We start from the raw sequence: 21,090 nt of genomic DNA on the forward strand, positions 1-21,090 counted from the left end.
TCTGCCCTGGAAAAAGTACTGTCTAGCCTGTGCCATGACAGGCTAAGCTTCCATGGGAAGTTTAAAGTTCCCATGTGCTGCAGGACACTGTACTGTCGCACTCTGCTGCCTCCCACAGAGGCAGAAACTGGTTGCAAAGCTTCCCTCGTGAGTTACTTAAAACTATTGCAGCCCCTTAGGCCGAGACACGTCAATCTATTTGGTTTGAGTCGGGAAGTTCCCCCTGTGGTAGCTGACTCCGTTCAGTCAGTCAATCTGTGCCGCTGCTTCGCCCCCGGCCCCTGCCCTGGCAGCCGCGCTGCAGGCGCAGCGTGAAACCAACACGGTGCCAGCGACGTTTAACTCCGCGGGCGGGCGCTGTGACGGGAGGGGGGCCGGGCTCCCCGCGCGTCCCCTCGGCCGGGGTGCAGGGGCAAGGCGCGACAGGCCTGGCAGACAGGGGCGCTGCCGCGTGACCGGAGCGGGGAGCGGAGCGTAGGGAGCACCGGGAGGCCGCCCCACGCGCCGCGGCTGGGCTGTGCAGAGCGGCTGCCCCGCGCGGCCCCTCCCGTTACCTAGCGCAGCCGCCATCCGCCCGTACGCCGCGTCGGAGGCGAGACACTGGGGCGCGCTCGCAGCCATGCTCGCCCAGCCCAGCCCAACAGTCAGAGGCTTAAGTCGCGCGCGCCTTCCCGCCAGCGCCCTCGAGACTCGTTCCCTAGCTCGCTGTCATGTGACCCAGCGCCACTCATGTGACCTGCCCCCTCCTGGAGTGGCTGTCACGTGTCCGGGATGGGCCCTTTGATCTGTGGCTCGCGTGGCTGCTCCCCTCTCTCCTCCCCCGCCCCCTTTATCCTTCCTCCTCTCCATGGAGATGGGCGCGCGCACACACATGCCCCGTGGCAGGCAGGGTCTCGGGGCTGCTGCGGGCAGCGATGGGAGAAGGCGGGGACTCCAGTGCCCTGAGCTCTGAGCAGCTGCGGCTGGAGCTGGGGCAGGAGAAACAGATGAAGTGAGTTCCCGTCCCAGAGCGGTGGGGAAAGGGGCCGCGCTCGGTGCCTGGAGCAGTGCCTGGGAGTCAGCGTGGGACGTGCTGCGGGGTACGCCGGGGAAAGGCTCCTAGCGCGCTAGAGAGGAGGTCAAGACTAGGGCCTGTCTGGTATAAGGTTGCCTAGTGCTTTCCATTGTAACACCCTGCTGTCAGGTGCTTCTAGCTTTGCCTTCCCTTGAGCACTGGGGCTGAACTTCCCCAGGCTGGTGTCTGCCTGGGGCTGAGTTGTTTTGGGAAAAGGTCAGCCAAGGAACTCCAGCTGTTTTAGAGAATGAGGCTAAGGAAATGTTTTCTCTTTGCTACGATGTTCTCACAATCTTTGCTTTGAGATGCTCTAGCGCCCACCTGCTTTGAAGCTGGAGCTTGACATTTGGCCAGGGGTGGCCTTTGTGCTCGGGATGTGCCTCTTGCCACCCCCAGGAAGTTCACACCGATTTAACCAAGTTCTAAGCCTTTGAAAAATATGCACATGCTCATAGATTTTAGCAGCTAAATTCCCCAAAGATTCCATCTGTGCTGGGCATGCTCCAGCGCTTACAGCTCTGGGCTGCTGCAGACTATGAGGGGTCGTCTAGGTACTTGAATTGAGAGCAGGGAGCCTTGTTTTGTTTGTCTGTGCTCCAAGTGACCTACTGATAGCCTGGAGAAGGAAGCTGCCTGATGCATGCAGAGAGGGCAAGAGCTACATGGTCTGGGGGAAGTAGATGGCACACAGAGCTTGGGGGGAAGAAGCTGGGATTGGAGGCTTTCGTGGTAGAGGGAGTTGAGGTGGGAGGAGACGAACTGGCTGGCAAATGAAACTGGGAGTTAGGAAGGGAAATGCGGGAGGACTTGGGAGTCACTAGGTTGGAGGAGAGTGAGACTGAATGAGGCTTTAGGAGGCAGATTGGGACTCTCTGGGCAAAGAGAGTGTGAGGAGTGGAATTGGGAATAGTAGGCAAGGAAACTGGGACTGGGATGGGAAGTCTGGAGAGGTGAAATTAAGATTTGCTGGGCAAAGAGACTAAAAGGGGGATGAGAAGCCTGAGGACTGGAGACTGGACTGCCTAGGTGAGGCAAGTGGGACAAGAAGCCAGGGGTGAGGAAGAGCCAGGACTAGGACACATTGAAGGGCCTGAGGCAGAAAGGGTCAAGCTTGAGGAAAATGGGTAGACAACTCTGTGCCCACTAGAACACACTCCCTTCCAGAGTCTGGAATGGAACCCCAGATTCCTGAGTCTCACCATCCTTCTGCTGTCAGCAAATATTACTCCTGGGGGAATTGTATGCCACTGCACACATGCACACTTCTTGTTGGATGCAGAATTATTTTTTCTGCAGAAAATACATTCTGTGGAAGAAGTGCTGCAGTTCCGCCTTTCACCCACCAGAGGCTGCTGTGGCGCCAGAACAGCCCGCTGACCGGCACTCGCAGCAGGCTGCTTTAGTCAGAGCAGCCAGCCTGCCAATGGAGCCAGGTTAGGAGGCACAGTGGGGCACACAGGGCTGTGGGGAGGGGGGTGGTCACAGACAGGGGTTCAGAAGGGCTAGTGTGGGGGGGATAGACTTGGGCATGGGCTCAGGAGTTAGTGGGGTGATAACACTGAGCCAGTGTCTGAATGGGAGGAGTGCTCTGGGACACATGGGGATGGGGGGTGCAGGGACACACAGGGTTGGGGGCAGATGTGCCTGATTGAATGGTAGAGGTTAGGTGTCAGTCAGGGTCTCTATGGAGGAAGCTCGCCAACTCCCTAACAATCCCTCCCCCTCCAAAAGAAACTTCCGTACTTCTCCCACCCACACCAATAACCCTCCAGGTTCACTCCCAGGTTCCTTCCCTCTCCCTCAGCTCCTCTGTTACCCCTGACTCCCCCAAGCCTTTGCACCGCTTCGGAGGGATGTGGGAAATACGTTTCTGAGTTGTAGTTTAAATGAATTACTCAAAGTTCTATATTAATATGCCTAGTAAGGAATCCATTTGCCAAAAAAATTCCTGAATCTTTTTTTGTCTGTATTGTTATGGACATACTTGCTGACAATATTTTGAAATAAATTACCAAAATAATTGAAACTGGCATGATCATATTGTGTTATGTTGACAAATAAAATATGCAGAATTTTGTAGAATTTTAAAATATTGTGTGCATAACTTATAATTTTTTTGGTGCAGAATTCCCCCAGGAGTAAAATATCTCTGAAACCCATTGGCTCCTTCTTTTGGGGTGGGAGCAGCAGTCGCTGGATACCCTCATGATCTTCTTGCCTCTAAGCCTGCCCTCTCATGCATTTATCTCAACTCTCTCCATCCTCCTCATGCTTTCCTTGCAGTATGCTAACTCTCTGACTTTCTCCCTTCCTGTTGGTGTCTTCTGTTCAAACCAGCAACTGTTTTGTTACCCTCCTGCCCCTGTGCCCCTCCTCCCAAATCTGAAGTGGATGGGGACAGAGTGACTGGAGCAAGGAGTAAATTAGGACTTCTCTCCACTCTCCCCTTCCCCCCTGGTGACTTCAAGCCTCCTTGGGTTATCTGGCCCAACCTCCTCTTGGACTGAGGGCTTCCTTTGAAACCCTTGACATTTGCAGGCACCAGCTTCCTCACAATTGGTTCCTTCCCTATCTCTTCCCTGATATGTCAGCTTCCCATCCCCTGTTTGCCTTCCTGCTTCTCTGATCATTGATTTGGCTGTTTAGATGCTGTCATTTTACTGAAAACTGATGGCATTTCTGGTACCAGCAATATGGTAGTCCTGGAGATACTGCTTGAGTCCTCTTTTTCTCCCACTCTGGGCTTCATGTATTCTGTCATGTTGTATCCTATACTTGGAACAGTTGCCATTTTCTTGTTCACCCATATCCCTCATTCTCTTCCTCTCCTTAAACCTCACTTTTCCAGTAGCCCTTTCTATCTTTTTCTGATCTGTAATCCTTTTTCCTTACCTTACATTCCTGTTAATCCAGTGTTTTTGTTCACTTTAGGCTCCAGTCCTGCAATCATGTCTGCACAAACTGGTGGTGTCTTTGCAAATTTAAGAGTCCACCTGCGTGGCTCAGTCTGTTTATTTGGGGGACTGTGTACTGAGCCTAATGGCCTGCTATGCAAGGCTGAGAGCTTCTTAATGAGGCTTTGATCCCTTAACTAGGGGACAGAGATACTCATGAAGACCAGGGCTTTAAAAAGTGCGCTCCGAAGTGACCGGACGAGGTAGCGAACGGGAGCAGCTAACACTGGAGTTTTGAGGGGGAGTTTGAGGTGGGGCTAGATACACGCAACGTTCTTTAAATTTAAAGCCAAAAATACCCCCTGATAAAAACAAAACATCAACAAAGGAACGAGCTGCAGGAGTAAAAAGAGAATGCAGGCGAAAGTTCAGCAACAGAATGGGGGCTATCCAGTTTATTGCACCCAATGTAGCATGTATTATTACCTGCCCTATGGGCAGGTGGCGTATATATGCATTCGGTGCAAGGAGCTTCTGTCCCTCAGAAACCATGTACAGGCTTTGGAGACCACAGTGGCTGACAGCCTCTGTGCTATTGAGGAGGATGAATGTCTCAGGGAAGGAGAATATCCAACTGGAGCAGAGGAAAACGATACCATAGTTGGGACCTCCCTTCCAGATAAAGTTGTGGTATCCTCTCGCACTGAGGATACCTCTCCGGGAGAGGGAACTCCAGTTATTAGGAAGAGACAGGTAATGAGGGATTCGATCATTAGAAACATACATAGTTGGGTTTACGATGACCAGAAGAATTGCATGGTGACTTGCTTGCCTGGTGCAAAGGTTGCGGCTCTCAAGATATCTAAATAGACTTATGTGTAGTGCTAGGGAGGAGCTGGTGGTCATGGTACATGTACAGTGGTCATGGTACATGGTATAGGGAAGGATAGGAGAAAGGTCCTAGAGGCCAAAGTTAGGCTGCTAGGTAAGAGACTGAAGTCCAGGACTCCATGGTAGCATTCTCTGAAATGCTTCCAGTTTCACACGCAGGGCCAGTTAGACAGGCAGAACTACAAGGTCTCATTGTGTGGATTAGATGGTGGTGTAGGGTAGGGAGGAGAGGTTTAGATTTATTAAGAACTGGGGAAACTTTTGGGAAAGGGGGAGCCTATACAAGAAGGATGGGCTCCACATAAACCAAAATGGAACCAGATTGCTGGCACTTAAAATTAAAAAGATCATAGAGCAGTTTTTAAAGTAAGGGCTGGGGGAAAGCCGACAGGTACAGCGGCGTACGTGGTTCGGACAGAGACATCTCTGAGGGGAGGATTTATTAATGGAGATTCTCTGTCCTAATAAGGAGGAGAGGATGGAAGATGATAAAATATGGGTAGGATCTGATGAGAAACAGTCAAATAAAAAAGAGTCCCATTCAATTACATCATGTAATGGCAGACAGATAAGTAGTGACAAGTTTTTAAAGTGCTTGTATACAAATACTACATAATAAGATGTGTGAACTAGGGTGCCTCGTATTAAATGAGGATATTGATGTAATAAGCATTGCAGAAACTTGGTGGAATGAGGATAATCAATGGGACACAGTACTACCAGGGTACAAAATATATCGGAAGGACAGAACAGGTCATGCTGGTGGGAGGAGTGGCACTAAGTGTGAAAGAAATCATAGAATCAAATGAAGTAAAAATCTTAAATGAACCAAACTGTATCATAGAATCGCTAAGGATAATAATTCCATGCTCGAATAACAAGAATATAGCCGTAGCCATATATTACCGACCACCTGACTAGTATGGTGATAGTGACTGTGAAATGCTCAGTTTGATTAGAGTGGCTATAAAAATAAAAAACTCAATAATAATAATAATAATGGGGGATTTCAACTGTCCCCATATTGACTTGAGTACATATCACCTCAGGATGGGATGCAGAGATAAAGTTTCTTGACACCTTAAATGACTGCTTCTTGGAGCAGCTAGCCTTGGAACCCACAAAAGGAGAGGCAGTTCTTGATTTAGTCCTCAGTGGAGTACAGGATCTGATCCAAGAGGTGAATATAGCTGGACCGTTTGATAATAGTGGCCATAATATAATTAAATTTAACATCCCTGTGGCGGGGAAAACACCACAGCGGCCCAGCACTGTAGCATTTAATTTCAAAAAGGGGAACTACACAAAAATGAGGAAGTTAGTTAAACGCAAATTAAAAGGTGCCAAAAGTGAAATCCCTGCAAGCTGCATAGAAATTTTTTAAAGACACCATAATAGAGGCTCAACTTAAATGTATACCCCAAATTAAAAAACATAGTAAGAGAACCAAAAAAGTGCCACCGTGGCTAAACAACAAAGTAAAAGAAGCAGTGAGAGACAAAAAGGCACCTTTTAAAAAGTGGAAGTTAAATCCTAGTGAGGAAAATAGAAAGAAGCATAAACTCTGGCAAATGAAGTGTAAAAATATAATTAGGAAGGCCAAAAAAAGAATTTGAAGAACAGCAAGCCAAAGACTCAAAAAGTAATAGCAATTTTTTTTAAATAGATCAGAAACAGGAAGCCTGCTAAACAACCAGTGGGGCCACTGGACAATCGAGATGCTAAAGGAACACTCAAGGATGATAAGGCCATTGCAGAGAAACTAAATGAATTCTTTGCTTTGGTCTTCATGGCTGAGGATGTGAGGGAAATTCCCAAATCTGAGCTATTCTTATTAGGTGACAAATCTGAGGAACAGTCGCAGATTGAGGTGTCATTAGAGGAGGTTTTTGGAATAATTGATAAACTAAAGAGTAATAAGTCACCAGGACCGGATGGTATTCACCCAAGAGTTCTGAAGGAACTCAAATGTGAAATTGCAGAACTACTAACTAGTTTGTAATGTATCATTTAAATCAGTTTCTGTACCAAATGCCTGGAGGATAGCTAATGTGACACCAATTTTTAAAAAAGGACTCCAGAGGTGACCTCGGCAATTATAGGCCAGTAAGCCTGACTTCAGTACCGAGCAAATTGGTTGAAGCTATAGTAAGGAACAGAATTGTCAGACATAGATGAATATAATCTGTGGGGGAAGAGTCAACATAATTTTTGTAAAGGGAAATCATGCCTCACCAATCTACTAGATTTCTTTGAGGGGGTCAACAAGCAAGTGGACAAGAGGGATCCAGTGGATATCGATATTTTCAGAAAGCCTTTGACAAGGTCCCTCACCAAAGGCTCTTAAGCAAAGTAGCTGTCATCGAATAAGAGGGAAGGTCCTCTCATGGATTGGTAACTGGTTCAAATATAGGAAACAAAGGGTAGGAGTAAGTGGTCAGTTTTCAGAAGGGAGAGAGGTAAATGGTGATGTCTCCCTGAGGTCTGTACTGGGACCAGTCCTATTCAACATATTCATAAATGATCTGGAAAAAGGGGTAAACAGTGAAGTGTCAAAATTTGCAGGTGATACAAAACTACTCAAGATAGTTAAGTCCTAAACAGACGGTGAAGAGCTACAAAAAGATCTCACAAAACTGATGATTGGGTAACAAAATGGCAGATGCAAAAATCAGCAAAGAGTCCTGTGGCACCTTATAGACATACATCTGTTAGTCTATAAGGTGCCACAGAACTCTCTGTTGCTTTTTACAGATCCAGACTAACACGGCTACCCCTCTGATACTTAAAATGGCAGATGAAATTTCATGTTGATAGATGCAAAGTAATGCACATGGAAAACATGATCCCAACTATACATATAAAATGATGGGGTCTAAATTAGCTATTACCACTCAATAAAGAGATCTTGGAGTCATTGTGGATAGTTCTCTGAAAACATCCACTCAATATACCGTGGCAGTTAAAATGCTAACAGAATGTTGGGACTCATTAAGAAAGGGATTGATAATAAGACAGAAAATATCATGTTGCCTCTATATAAATCCATGTTACACGCGCATCTTGAATACTGCACGCAGCTGTGGTTGCCACATCTCAAAAAAGATATATTGGAATTGGAAAAGGTTCATAAAAGGGCAATAAAAATTATTAGGGGTATGGAATAGCTTCAATATGAGGAGAGATTAATAAGACTGGGACTTTTCAGCTTGGAAAAGAGACAACTAAGAGCAGATACGATAGAGGTCTATAAAATTATGACTGGTGTAGAGAAAGTAGGTAAAGAAGTGTTACCTCCCAACTTTGTGTCATCTGCAAACTTTATCAGTCCACTCCTACAGAGTCATACTGATCACCATTTTGGGGATTGCGAAGTAATTCTCCTCCCAAGTTAGATTGGCAGGGACCTTGGGATTTTTGGTTTGTTTTGTGTTGGTTTGTTTTTGTTTTTCACCTTTCTCTGCAGCATGAGTCTAGCTCACTTGCTAGGATCATCTACGTATGTCTCACCAAATCCTTTCCCTGCCATTGCAGGGGCCTCAGGCATTCGTGCACCTCAGTCCCTCCTATTCCCTGCCTGTGGCACACAGTAGTTTAGTCTTCTGAAGGCTGTAATATTTTAGTCTAATCCAGTTACTGGATTTACTACAGGGCAACTGAGTAGGGTTTAGTAAGCTGTGTGCAGGAGGTCCGGTGGTCCCTTCTGGCCTCAATCTCTCCAGTGTAGATAATGGAATATAAGCACAAGGACACTTCAACTGTACATAAAATTAGTTAAAAAGTTAGATTTTGTTGTTAGTAAAAAGATTAATTATATAACCATTTAATTAACTTCTTTATCACAGGGAAATGCTTGAACTCTCAGTATTTGAATTGAGAAACACGATAACAGAACTTGAAAAAAGACTTAGCAGTGTTGAGGATGAAGGTAAGTGAATAATAATTAATCTTGGCAGGATTCGATTTTAATCGAAAACTGTCAGTAAATGTGGATTTCAGCTGACACACTGACTGGAGTGAGTGAGTGGGTCCCTGACAGCACAGCTGTAGAGAGCTCCCTGTGCTGCCTCAAGGCAGTGACACCTGGTCCCTGTATGCTGGGGGGGGGGGGGGGGGCGGGGGGCGGCTGTGGTCCTGGCAGGGGTGAGCAGAGACTCCTGCTAGGACTGCATGGAGGAGAGGAAAAGCTCCCCACTGCCATTTGCTGAATGGCTCTGCACTCACCACCTGGGAGTGCCGGAGATCTCTGGTTTGCCATGCCAGTACTGCAGCCTTCTCCACATCTTAGGCCTGCAGGGATCAGTGTCACTGGCCCAGCGGTTGTGCAGGGAGCTCTCTGCAGCTCCGCTGTAATGGGAGTGGGGCTGTGACAGCGGAGGGCTCCCTGCACACCTTGGGGCCAGTGACACCCAATCCCTGCAGGCACAAGGTGTCAAGGAGACTCTGGTTCTGGTCCAGCAGAGAGGAGACCTCTGGCCAAGACTGCAAGGAGCAGGAGAGGAGACTGTCGTCCCTGGCCTCAGAGAAGGCCACCCTGCTGCTGAATAGCTCCGTTTCTGGGCAGGAGCCATTCAGCAGCGTGGTGGCCTTTCCTGTAGCCAGGGGATTTGTCATCCTCCTGACCCTGGCCAGGGCTCTCTGCTATTCCTCTCCAGGACCACAGCCTTCTCTGCACCTTTTGCCTGCAGGAATCTAGTGTCACTGGCCATGCAAGGGAGTTCTCTGCAGTCATGTTCCAACTTGCTTGCTCTCCAGCCCTCCCCAGCCAGGAACTGCTTTTATAGTATGTACAGACATACATTTTAACAATGAGAGTAATTAACCACTGGAACAATTTACCAATGGTCATGGTGGATTCACTGTCACAAACAATTTTGAAATCAAGACTAGATTTTTTTTCTAAAAGATGTTCTAGGAATTATTTTTGAGAAATTCTATGGCCTGTGCTATACAGGAGGTCAGACTAGATCAGTGTTTCTCAAACTGGGGTCCACAGACCCCTGGGGGGACCCCGAACGTATTCCAGGGGGTCCGTGGGCCCCACTGATCAACTCCTCCCCCACCCTCCCTCAACTCCTCCCCCTTCCTCTATTTCCAGGAGGCTACTGAAGCCAAACCAGGAGATTTTAGGTGGTAAAAGTCCAGCGGTGCAGCGGGGCTAAGGCAGGCTCCCTTGCTCTGCACCATTCCCAAAAATGGCTGGCACGTCCCTGCGGCCCCTGGGGGAGGCAGGGAGGTTTCGGCGCACTCCCCCCCACCCCGAGTGCCGACTCCGCAGCTCCCATTGGCCAGGAACTGTGGCCATTGGGAGCTATGGGGGCAGTGTCTGCAGGCAGGGGCAGCGTTTGGAGACTCGCTGGCCCCCCTACCCAAGAGCCGCTGCCAGAGAGATGTGGCAGTCGCTTTTGGGAGCCGCCTGAGGTAAGCGTCACCTGGCCGGAGTCTGTACCCCTCACCTGCTCCCATACCCCAATACCCTGCCACAGCCCAGAGCCCACACCCCGCACCCAAACTCCCTCCCAGAGCCCGCACCCCTCACCCCCTACTGCATCAAAACTCCCTTCCAGAGTCCACACCCCCTCATGCACCCAAACTCCCTCCCACAGCCTGAACCCCTCACCCCCTCCTGCACCCCAACCCCCTGCCTCAGCCTGGTGAAAGTGCATGAGGGTGGAGGAGAGTGAGCGATGGAGGGAGGGGGGATGGAGTTAGTGGGGGAAGGGAAAAGGTGGGGAGAGGGTGGGGCCTTGGGGGAAGGGGTGGATTGGGGGTGAGGCCCGGGGCTGAGCAGGGGAGCTTGGGGGTCTCCCCGAAAAATTTTAAATAAAAATGGGGATCCTCTGGTTGCTAAAGTTTGAGAACCGCTGGACTAGATGATCACAATGGCCCTTTTGGCCTTGGAATCTATGAATCTTGAAGATGTAAAATAAAGTCATAATAAAGACTACAAAAGTACATTAGCCATGTATTTTGTATTATTTCACATATCATGAATGAAAAATATAAAAAACATAAGTTTCAGTTACTGAATAAAATCCTGTCCTCACTGGGTATGTCTACACTGCAGTGTAAGACCGTGTTTGTCCCCACCCCATTGTGTCTACACTGCAATTGCACTAACCAAGAGCATAGACCCAAGGTTCTAGGACCCTGCAGGGCTATCAGGTCCAAGTTGAAGTCAAGCTGGGACCCAGGGTCCGAGCCTTATTGCTTTGCAGTGTAGCCACAGCCCCATTTGACTCAGGTCCCCAGAGTCATCCGGAGTATCCCACAATTCCATGGAACAACTTCTTTAGTCCTCTCTATCCCAGCAATTTGCAATCTACTCTATTGAAAACAGAAACACCCCTTCCCCTGGGAAACGGCAGCAGCTCAGGTCAGTGTTAACCCATTCTGTTCTGATTGCTGATCTGCAGACATACTATCAGAGAGCTTCCCCTGGGTTTGTAATGCAGAGCAAACCGATCAAGCCTTTTGCAGAGTGAGCTGCTTCCTGGTAATGTGCAGAGCAGGCAGTAAAGTTTTCCCACAGTGCACCACGTTTCTAGAGCTAGAGCGGGTCTCATTTCAGAGGGCAGGGGGTGAGCTAGGGGTTCTGGGATACGGTTACTGTGACTCGGGTCTGCCCACTGACTGCAGTGTGGACGCCAGAGCCTTACAGACCAGCACAGGTCATGAAATTCTTAATTTAGGGTTAAAATGCAATGTAGATGCTCAAGCCCAGGGGTTCCTGGACACGGGTCAGCTGACTAGAGTCCCGCTAATCCTGGGTTTACATTGCAATGTAGACACACCCACAGAAGTAAATTGCAAAACTCCCATTGACTTCCAGGGGGCCAATATTTCACCTAGTATCTTTTTCAAGTTCCCTTGTTTGTAAATGGACACTTTCTTGGTTACACAAATGTGGGGTGCCAGGCTCCAAAAGGAGGTGGAGTCATTCTGAAAAAGGCAATTTCTAATTCTAGTGGTATGAATTAAATTTTGGAAATAAATATAGTAACTTTGTGCTTCTTTTGAGGTAATGAATGGAAAACCAGGTATGAGACACAAGTAGAATTGAACAGACAACTAGAAAGGCAAACTGGTCTTCTTCAAGAAAAGATGGAACATATTTGTGGAAATCCAACAGGTAGAAATGTGCATTCATAGATATATTAATGTATAATTTTATGAATACTAGAGAAAAATATCAAGGTATCACATATTTTGCTTATTTACAGATAGATTGTCTTCTATTACAGATAGATTGTCTTCTATTCGCTCCTTTGATCAAATGCCTGTGGTGAGTAGATTGGTGTTTAATTGCATAAGCATCTAACAATTCATTGTAGCTAAGGAAATTATTAAATAATTTCAGCCATTTGCAGCCCAGAAAAAATCAGTGACTCTATCCAGAAGCCACAAAAATCAACCCTTTTTTTTTTTTCATTGTTTCTCCTCTGCAATTGTTTATAAACTTGTAAGACCTATAGTAAAACAAGTAAATAGGGGATACATAAGGCATGAATCCTGGGATATATTATTTTACATATTACAGTGGGAGTTTTTACTGAGTAAAGACTGCATGATTGGGTGCTAAATCATGAGTCAAACCTGGACTGTTTCAATTCATAATTTATATAATGTATATTCTCGATGCATTTAGTACTATTACAAATACATTGTACACAACATATTTATGGGGAAATCCTCACTGTAGAATAAACGTTATATTTGTACAATACAAAATGGCTTAAGCATTTTAATTTCTTTAACTTCACTTCCTCCAAAGCCATGCAGACTTCACATTCACCCAAAGACCGAAAAATTGACCAGTATGAATGAGGCTGGTTAGGGAATGGCACTCGGGAACCACAGAGACCTTCACCCATAATGTGGGTGCACAAGAGGGCAGAGTGAAAACAAAGTTGAATTCTATATTTTTCTTTTGTTTTTTAACCTCTCAAGCTCCATCCAGATACTCTTACTTTAAGGCCCTTTGCTCCTCCCATTCTGTTGTCCATCGGGGGACTAAGAAATAGAGAATCAATGTAATACAGGCAGAAGTAATATAAAGTACGGCAATGTGACACTGTGAAATGTTCCTTCCTGCTTGGGAGCTCACAGGAAAAACTCTGAGTGGTTCAGGCTTTCCAGATTGGATGGAAGGAGGTTGAGCCAGGATGTAGCTGCATTGTATAGTAAGCTCTCTTCCCAACCCAGTTCATTTCCAAATGGAAGTGTGTGTTTTGGAATTAATACTGCTCCAAGCACAATTAAATTCTCTCTATAGCTCTGACCCCCTTAGATGGAGGTTTGGGCACATCTAAGATGAAGGAAACCAATAACAGCACAATTTCTAAGGGATCTGTTCTGCCAGAAGGCAGAGGAGGAATCAAAAAAGGAGCATAGAGGGGCCTGCACTTTTTCATTGGTATCTAAGAAACTTCTGGGTTCCCAGGGTATGCCCCTGCCCTGTCCATGAGGCCTCCCTCACTCTTATTCCTCAGGAACTGCAGGTGTTCAGGCTTGCAGATTTATCCAAACATTTTTTTTTTTTTTTTTTTTTTTTTTTTTGCTCCTGTAAGTTTATCTGTGAGAAAATGGAAATATTTAGCCCTTTGAGGATTAGAATGAGAAACTGACATTTCTTAATGGACAGGAGCAGGGAGATCAGCAGCTAGCCATTATCCTACTTATGTTCAGTATTTTTAATGTTATTTATTAAAACTTCAAAGTCCCAAACCTGCCATTACATATGAGATCCTATGAAGACATCCATATAATGTTTTTTCTAAATGATATGCTCTAGTTCAAACAGAAATTAATTCAGGGAAGTTTTATGGCCTGTGTTATACAAGGTCAGAGTAGATGATCACAGTGGTCTCTTCTGGCCTTGTGAGCTAAATAACGCTTCCAGTCGATATCATGTCATTTCTACAGTGTCCCAATACTGGATAATGGATTCCTTTCTGGAACATTGTAGAACGATAAAGTCTATTAGTTCTTGTCATCTTTATGTTATTTTTAAAACACCTTCAGGAGTTTAAGAATTTATGGGATTGAAAGACTGTGATAAATCTAAAAAGTTAGGTACTGGTATGAGAACTCTTTTTTAACTGGAGAAGATGGAATGAATACAAACAAATTACCTTTGTTTCATATTATTTTTTATTTATTTGTAAGTAGCACATATGAACCCCATTGAGCTAGTCCTGTACAAACACAGACCAAGACGACCCAGAGAGCAAATTGATGCCAGTAATTATAAGCAAATATCATGTATATGTTTGCCAGACACCCACAACACATTGTCTGGCAAAAGTCTACTTTCTCCACATTCCACTCTCTGCTTTTAAAAGCTACAGGTCTTGTTTTGAGCACCAACAGGGAAATGACAAAAATAAGCACTCAGGAACCACAGCAATGAGCAAGTTATAAGCATCTAAATAGAATGGAATAGTTTACACCACGGCAAACTCTTGGATGGTGGATAAGGAAGCACACTGGATTTTCCATACCCAGAAATTGAAATAATTGCTTTCAAAGGTCAATACCATTGGCTGTATGGACTTGGAATATTGCTGAGGAATTTTTCCTTGCTTTGGAAATTGTGTAGTTCATTCATGTTTAAACACACAGGTATTATTTTGATGATCTCATTTTGATTTGAAATTTCCTGTTTGTTCATTTGTTTCCAAAAGTGATGATGGTGTCATCCCCTTCAAATAGCACAATAATATAGAATCAATAACACAAACCTTTACTTCTTTATAAGTGGAGATTAGAAAATCATTTCTGCATGTTGAGGTTGGATGTTGAAAAGCTCTGAAATAGAACTTCTATAGTGAAGACTGTTAGTCATAACTTCCTTTGTGCCCCAGTGAATAATACACAGGCTGTACTGTAATTCAGCAATAATTATGAAGAAATTGAAAAGCAGTTCCTTTGAAACCTAGCCCAATGCAAATTTTACTTCCTCGTTAGATAAACCAGTTAGCATTTGTTCACTTCTTTTTTGTTAAGCAATATTATGTGAAATATACATAGGCTGTCTCCTAAATATCATTTCCCATGCTAGGAGACAAAAATATTCATATTTTTTTTCTCTCCTTATAGTTACTGCAAGAAAGCCTCCCTAGACAGAGGCTTTATTATGCAAATAGAGGAAGGCATACTGCAGAATCAGTTCAGAAGAACACACTTCAGATAGCATTGCCTTAGCAACGCTCTAGTTAAGATTAGCTGCGGAACCAGGGTTTCTATTATAAATCACTGTGTTCAGCATTGTCCAGCATCATGATTGAGGAAATTCAGAAATTATTGTTCAGGCATTTGCTTTGCAAAACTGCATTGTAGTAAAAATGCTGGATACATATTAGCCACATACAGGCCATCCCTGTGCCTTACTGGGGTTCTGCAATTGATGTTACACCACTAGCAAAGTGTGTGCGTTGGTGTCACATTGGAGAAAGAGCTGAAAACACAACACAGACTGGGTATCTGGATCCTAAGAAGACGTATGTTGAAATTGTTCTCTGAGCCTTTGTGTGGGGGACATCAGCACTTTGCCAAGGTGGAGGAAATTTTGACAATTCCCTTAGCGGGTCACCTTTCACTGAACTTCACTGACCTTGTTTGCTTAAGTCTCAAATAGGGGTGTGTGAAAAGTGTGTCTGAGTTTCCTTCTCTTTGCAAACTTCAAATACCAGCTTGGAAAAGGGTCTGCACCGGTCCCTGAGATGTCCCTGATACAGTTTAGGAAGGCAGCAAGCTGGTCCCTGGTATCAAAAAGGTTGAGAAATACTGCTCTAGACCTCTACAACACACCTTATGTGTCCAGGAGACCCCTGTTAACCTAGCTTCCCCTGCCTCATTGCCATCCTGGTATGGGATGTTCTTCCTTTGATATCTTTGGTCACACCAAGTGGTTACTTTCCTTGTCTTTATATGGTCTTCAGTGGGGCAGGAAACACCTGCTTTTTCTCAGCAAGGCAATAGGAGCAGAGGAAAATCCTGCTACCAGCCCTTCTTATAGCTATACAACTGGGGATTATAGGTCTTCTGTTCCCTAGCTTGTGGCTGGGCAGAAACACTGGTGGTTCCCTAGCATCTCCTGGGTTGGCTCGGGAAAGAGGGTGCTCTTTGGAACTTGATGTTCATGTAGAACCTGAACCAATCTGTGCCAGCCCCTGAGCCAAACAAACTGACCCCGGCAGAGTTCATGCAGCCTGTCATAATCTTCATATTCTTTTTTAATATAGCTTTAATGTGAATTATTATATTAGCCACAAGGGGGCACTTGGTATTTAAATATGCATAGCCCTCCTGGGTTCAGCTATACTGAAACCTTTAGTGTTCAGTGCACAAAATCTCACGTGTACAGTATACGCAGAAACATGCTTTGCTAAAGAACTTTAATATTTCATTTTGTCACAGTAATTATTACAGTAGGAAATTAGTGACAGTTTATCAATAGAGCTAAAAATGGAGTTCAATTTCAGTAACATGAAAGATGCAGCATTACTTTTTGCACTAGGTTTTAGATTTAATTACTTCAGCTGATAGACATACCTCCTAGTGTTGAAAGGAAAAGAGTTTATTTTCTGGGTGAAACTACATGTGATTTCAAATGTCAAGTAGAATAGATTGTAGAGGCTTCATGGTTTTTTTTACGTGCCAAACAAATGTATTGCTTATGTGGCTACTTGGTAGAGGAAAATCGAAGAGGATTAAGGCTGGAGTGAATTGCCGCTAGACCATTAGACAGCTCAAGTCAGTCTCTGGTGAAAGTAAGTTTTCTACGTTGACGATGTCACCTGTTGGTCACCGTGGATATGGAGGAGTGATTGATGGAAATTGTCATCTGCATTCCTAGTGGAAGCAATACACTGAAAAATCCACTGTGAAAACAGCTTGTGTGGGTGGTTTTAAAATCCAACTGTAATATAAATCTGCATAATTTCATTTGCTGGCAGGTGTTAAGTCAACAGCATACTTCGGAGGGAATAAAAAAAGAAAAAGCGTGGGGATAAATGCAGAAAAGATTAATTGGGAGAGTTTCCCTTTACTGTGAAGCTTTGGATATTGGTCACTGCTGGAAACTAGACTTGATGGATCATTAGGCTAATAACATATTTGCTAGTGAAGAATTCAGTTATGTAAAGAAGTCTCTCAAGGTATTATTTTAAAATTGCAGCATGTCTTTTAGCCCATCAACTCACTCAGAGTGACTTGACAGGCAGTTTAATGAGAACTAAGAATTTTAAATCCCTTAGTCAGCTTATGTCTCCTTTCCAGGAATACATTGTCCGGCTATTCAGGGTTTAGCAGAAGAAGCTGTTAATAAACCTTAATTTACAAGAATGACAATATTTAATTAAACCAATTTCAGCAATAAAGTTATCCTGACTTTTTCAGGGTTTAGATCAGAATTTATCCCACCCACTCAATCTTGAGGCTAGGTGGCAGCATATTCTCACAGGTCAGTACTGGATAAAGTCAGGGAGATAATGGTGTGGTGGTCACTCTGGTGCACCCCCTGCAGTCAGTCACAACACCACAGGTGAGTCCCTGCCTCAGTTTCCTTTTTTGGGCTATCAATTAGTTCAGTAAGGCCCACATATAGTGAACGTTGCCCTTTCAGGAGTCCAGTTTATTTAACCAAAGTCTGAACATAGTATGGAAATTAACATAAGAATAGCCACACTGGGCTGGACCAATGGTTCATCTAGCCCAGTATCCTATCTTCCAACTGTGGTCTATGCCAGATGCTTCAGAGGGAATAAACAGAACAGTGCAATTATCAAGTGATCCATCCCCTGTTGTCCAGTCCCAGCTTCTGACAGTCAGAGGCTTAGGTACACCTACAGCATGGGATTGCTTACCTTACCATCTTGACTAATAGCCATTGATGGACCTATCCTCCATGAACTTATCTAATTCTGTTTTGAACCCAGTTATAGTTTTGGCCTTCACAGCATCCCCGGCAATGAGTTCCACAAGTTGACTGTACATTGTGTGAAGAAGTTCTTCTTTGTTTTGTTTTAAACCTGCTGCCTATTAATTTCATTGGGTGACAGATGGTTCCTGTGTTATGTGAAGGGATAAATAACACTTCCTTATTCACTTTCTCCACACCATCATGATTGTATAGCTCTCTCTCATATCCCCCCCTAGTCATGTCTTTTCTAAGCTGAACAGTCCCAGTCTTTTCAATCTCTCCTCATATGGAAGCTGTTCTGTATCCTTAATCATGGTTTTTCCCTTCTCTGTACCTCTTCCATTTAAAATATTTTTTTTTTTTTTTGGAGATGGGGCAACCAGAAATGCACGGAGTATTCAAGATGTGAGCATACCATGGATTTATATAGTAGCATAATGATATTTTCTGTCTTATTATCTATACCTTTCCTAATGGTTCCTAACATTGTTAGTTTTTTTTGACTGCTACTGCACATTGAGCAGATGTTTTCAGAGAACTATCCACAACGACCCCAAGATCTCTTTCTTGAGTGGTAACAGCTAATTGGACCCCATCATTTTGTGTATATAGTTGGGATTATGTTTTCCAATGTGCTGTACTTTGCATTCATCAATATTGAACTTCATCGGCCATTTTGTCATCCAGTCACCCAGTTTTGTGAGATCCCTTTGTAGCTCTTCGCAATCTGCTGTAGACTTAACTATCTTGAGTTGTTTTGTATCATCTGCAAATTTTGCCGCCTCACTATTTACCCCTTTTTCCAGTCATTTCTGAATATGTTGACTAGCACTGCTCCCAGCAGGGCTGGTCTTAAACCAAATAGCACCCCAGGCAAGCAGTGTATTCGGTGCCCCCCCTCCATTTGTTAAACTTTTGAATACGTTATTTTTATTGCATTTGTAGTCCATTTCACGACTTTGATGCACGATTTGCATGTATGATTTATCCCTGTCATATAAGACGATAAATTTGCCCACTAGGATCTGTAAATCTGTATTTATTCATGTCATATATAAGCAAATTAAAAAAAAATAATTTTGTCTAAGCGTATAGAAACTTTAATTTTAAGAATAACTGAAATGTACTAACATCAAGAAATTGAACTGTGCACCAACACTGGGTGGACAAGCATTAAATAGAGTTACAGTAGGTGACAGCCTTAGAATGTCAACCCTAGTTAGGGTGACCAGATGTCCTGATTTTATGGGCTTTTTCTTACATAGGCACCTATTACCTCCCACCCCCATCCCGATTTTTTACACTTGCTCTCTGGTCACTCTAACACTAGTCCTTTAGTTCAAAAGGTCGTTTTTCTTGCCTTTGTTCTCGCAAAATGAAGCACAGCGTCAGAGAGATCCAAAGACTGGCCAATGGCCTTTTCAAGCGATAAAATAGAAAACCATGTCAGTCTCTCGTTGGCCATGGTCGGTCGATAGAAGATATATTTTAATGAGCCTGAGCTTCGAAAAGCTGCGCTCACCACTCGCGACTGTGACTGGCAGCATGAACAGAATCCTCAAAGCTATCCATACATTAGACAAAATGTCCTTCAGCTCTGCATCATGAATCAATTGGAGAACTTGAAGTGGAGAGTGCTTCCCATGTGGCAAAATGTGACAGATGTTGTCCAATTCAACGTAGAGGTCTTAATCATTGACATCCGAACATTCCCCATGTCTCTGTCCAGTGAAGGTCCATACAACTGTTCAAGAGCGTTTTCATATCCTCTGGCAGCTTACTAAGGTCATACAAAAAAAAACAGGTCTTTTTGTGGTACTTCATTTGTCCAAACCTTTCTTTAATAGACATTCAAGCAGTGTCAACAAGAGAGCAAAAAACCCTCCCTCTTGAATTTTTCTTCTGAGCTTCCCATCACCTCATCTCTGCCCTCGCAACCTAAATGTATATTTTTCCAATGAATCCAAGTTTCCTTGAAGACAGAATCAACTCCTAAGTTTTCCACCATTTCTCTGGCAGCAGAGATGGCATCTTCAAATCCATTCTCTCTGTAGGCCACAATGAAGTCAAGGCAGCTTCTCATCAAAGTAGAAGCAGTCGCGATGTCCATCGATTGAGTTTTTAATGCCTTGCTTACAACATTTACTTGGAACAGGATATCATGCCAAACCACAACTGGTTTGCCAGACTTTACTCCTCATGTCAGATTCCGGCCTCCGCTTTACTCAACTGCATCGGTTCCATCAGGGCGTCATAAGCCTGCAGTAATGGAGCTTCTTTACAAACTACTCAATGTAGGTGCTCACGCATGACATCATAGTATTTCCCAAGGAGCTCTACCAAACCAAGGAAATTACTGTTATGTTCAGTGAGCAACTTATCCAACAAGCCCCGGAAAGCCAAATTACTCTCTGCAAGGAAGAGAGTAATTGAGATCAGACGCTCAAGCACATTCCTCAAATACGCTGTTTTTATGTGTCTATGCATGTATTCTGCTTGAGCCTGGAGTAGACTCCATTCATTTGGAGTAGGCTGTAAAATGGCTAGGTGATTTTTCATGTTGCTTTAGAGCATCAGCTAAGTTATGCCAGTAATTGTACCTGGAAAGTGCAAGCAACAATTTGGCATTCTTGTCAAATATTTTGCTACAAAAACAGAACACGTTGTCAATTGATTTTGAGTAAACTAGCCAATGCCAATTCAGTTTCTCACATTCTCAAGCACTCTTTCGCAGTGTGACTTTGAGAAATGGCACTTCTGCTTATTTACTGGAAACGTCATATCCTCGATTTTGCCTGGCCTATTCAAAATTGTATTAATATCAGCACAGTTTAGGATCGCCGGCCGTAAAGCAGGATCTGATATATCAATTTGTGGTGTGCAATTTTTCTCACTGCTGTTTCTGTCATCATGCAAGGCTGATTCTTCTTTATCGTTTCTCTCCTTTTCATGTAAACCAGATTTTTCTTTGTTTTTATTCTCCTTTTCATATGAGTCACATTCTTCTTTATCATCACTCTCCTTTATGGCACAAGGAAAACTGGATGATTCTCTGTTACTTTCCTCACATCTCCATTCCTTATCTTCAGGTAAATCTGCTAATTCCTTAGTATTAGGACTTCCATCATTTACGCTTCGCTCCGCAATTTCTTCTGCGCTGAGACAATTGCTACTGCCTAATGCTCGGTCTATATTATTCTGTTTCAGATATTTTCCAATCACGTTTTCTCTTTGCAATCTAGTTTGCAGCAATGGAGCTTTTTGCTTCCTATACTGAACTCCTGAAGGCTTCTTTGGGGGCATCTTTTATTTTCTATGTGGGAAAA

General features: G+C 44.3%; 1 protein-coding gene across 5 annotated transcripts in view; it reads left to right on the forward strand.

Annotated features, from left to right (window-relative positions):
* The first annotated feature begins 796 nt into the window (after positions 1-796).
* The window catches only part of CCDC169 (coiled-coil domain containing 169), a 45,537-nt gene continuing 25,243 nt past the window's right edge, over positions 797-21,090 (forward strand). The window contains exons 1-4 of one of the 5 annotated variants that reach the window (XM_054015293.1): positions 797-991; positions 8,685-8,767; positions 11,861-11,971; positions 12,063-12,124. In XM_054015293.1, the coding sequence (XP_053871268.1) occupies positions 915-991; positions 8,685-8,767; positions 11,861-11,971; positions 12,063-12,124 (333 nt within the window). In that variant the 5' untranslated portion in view covers positions 797-914. The other 4 variants (XM_054015292.1, XM_054015294.1, XM_054015295.1 and 1 more) reach the window with 4 other exon arrangements.

The sequence above is a fragment of the Malaclemys terrapin genome, chromosome 1 (assembly GCF_027887155.1).
Source record: "Malaclemys terrapin pileata isolate rMalTer1 chromosome 1, rMalTer1.hap1, whole genome shotgun sequence".
Classification (NCBI taxonomy): domain Eukaryota; kingdom Metazoa; phylum Chordata; order Testudines; family Emydidae; genus Malaclemys; species Malaclemys terrapin.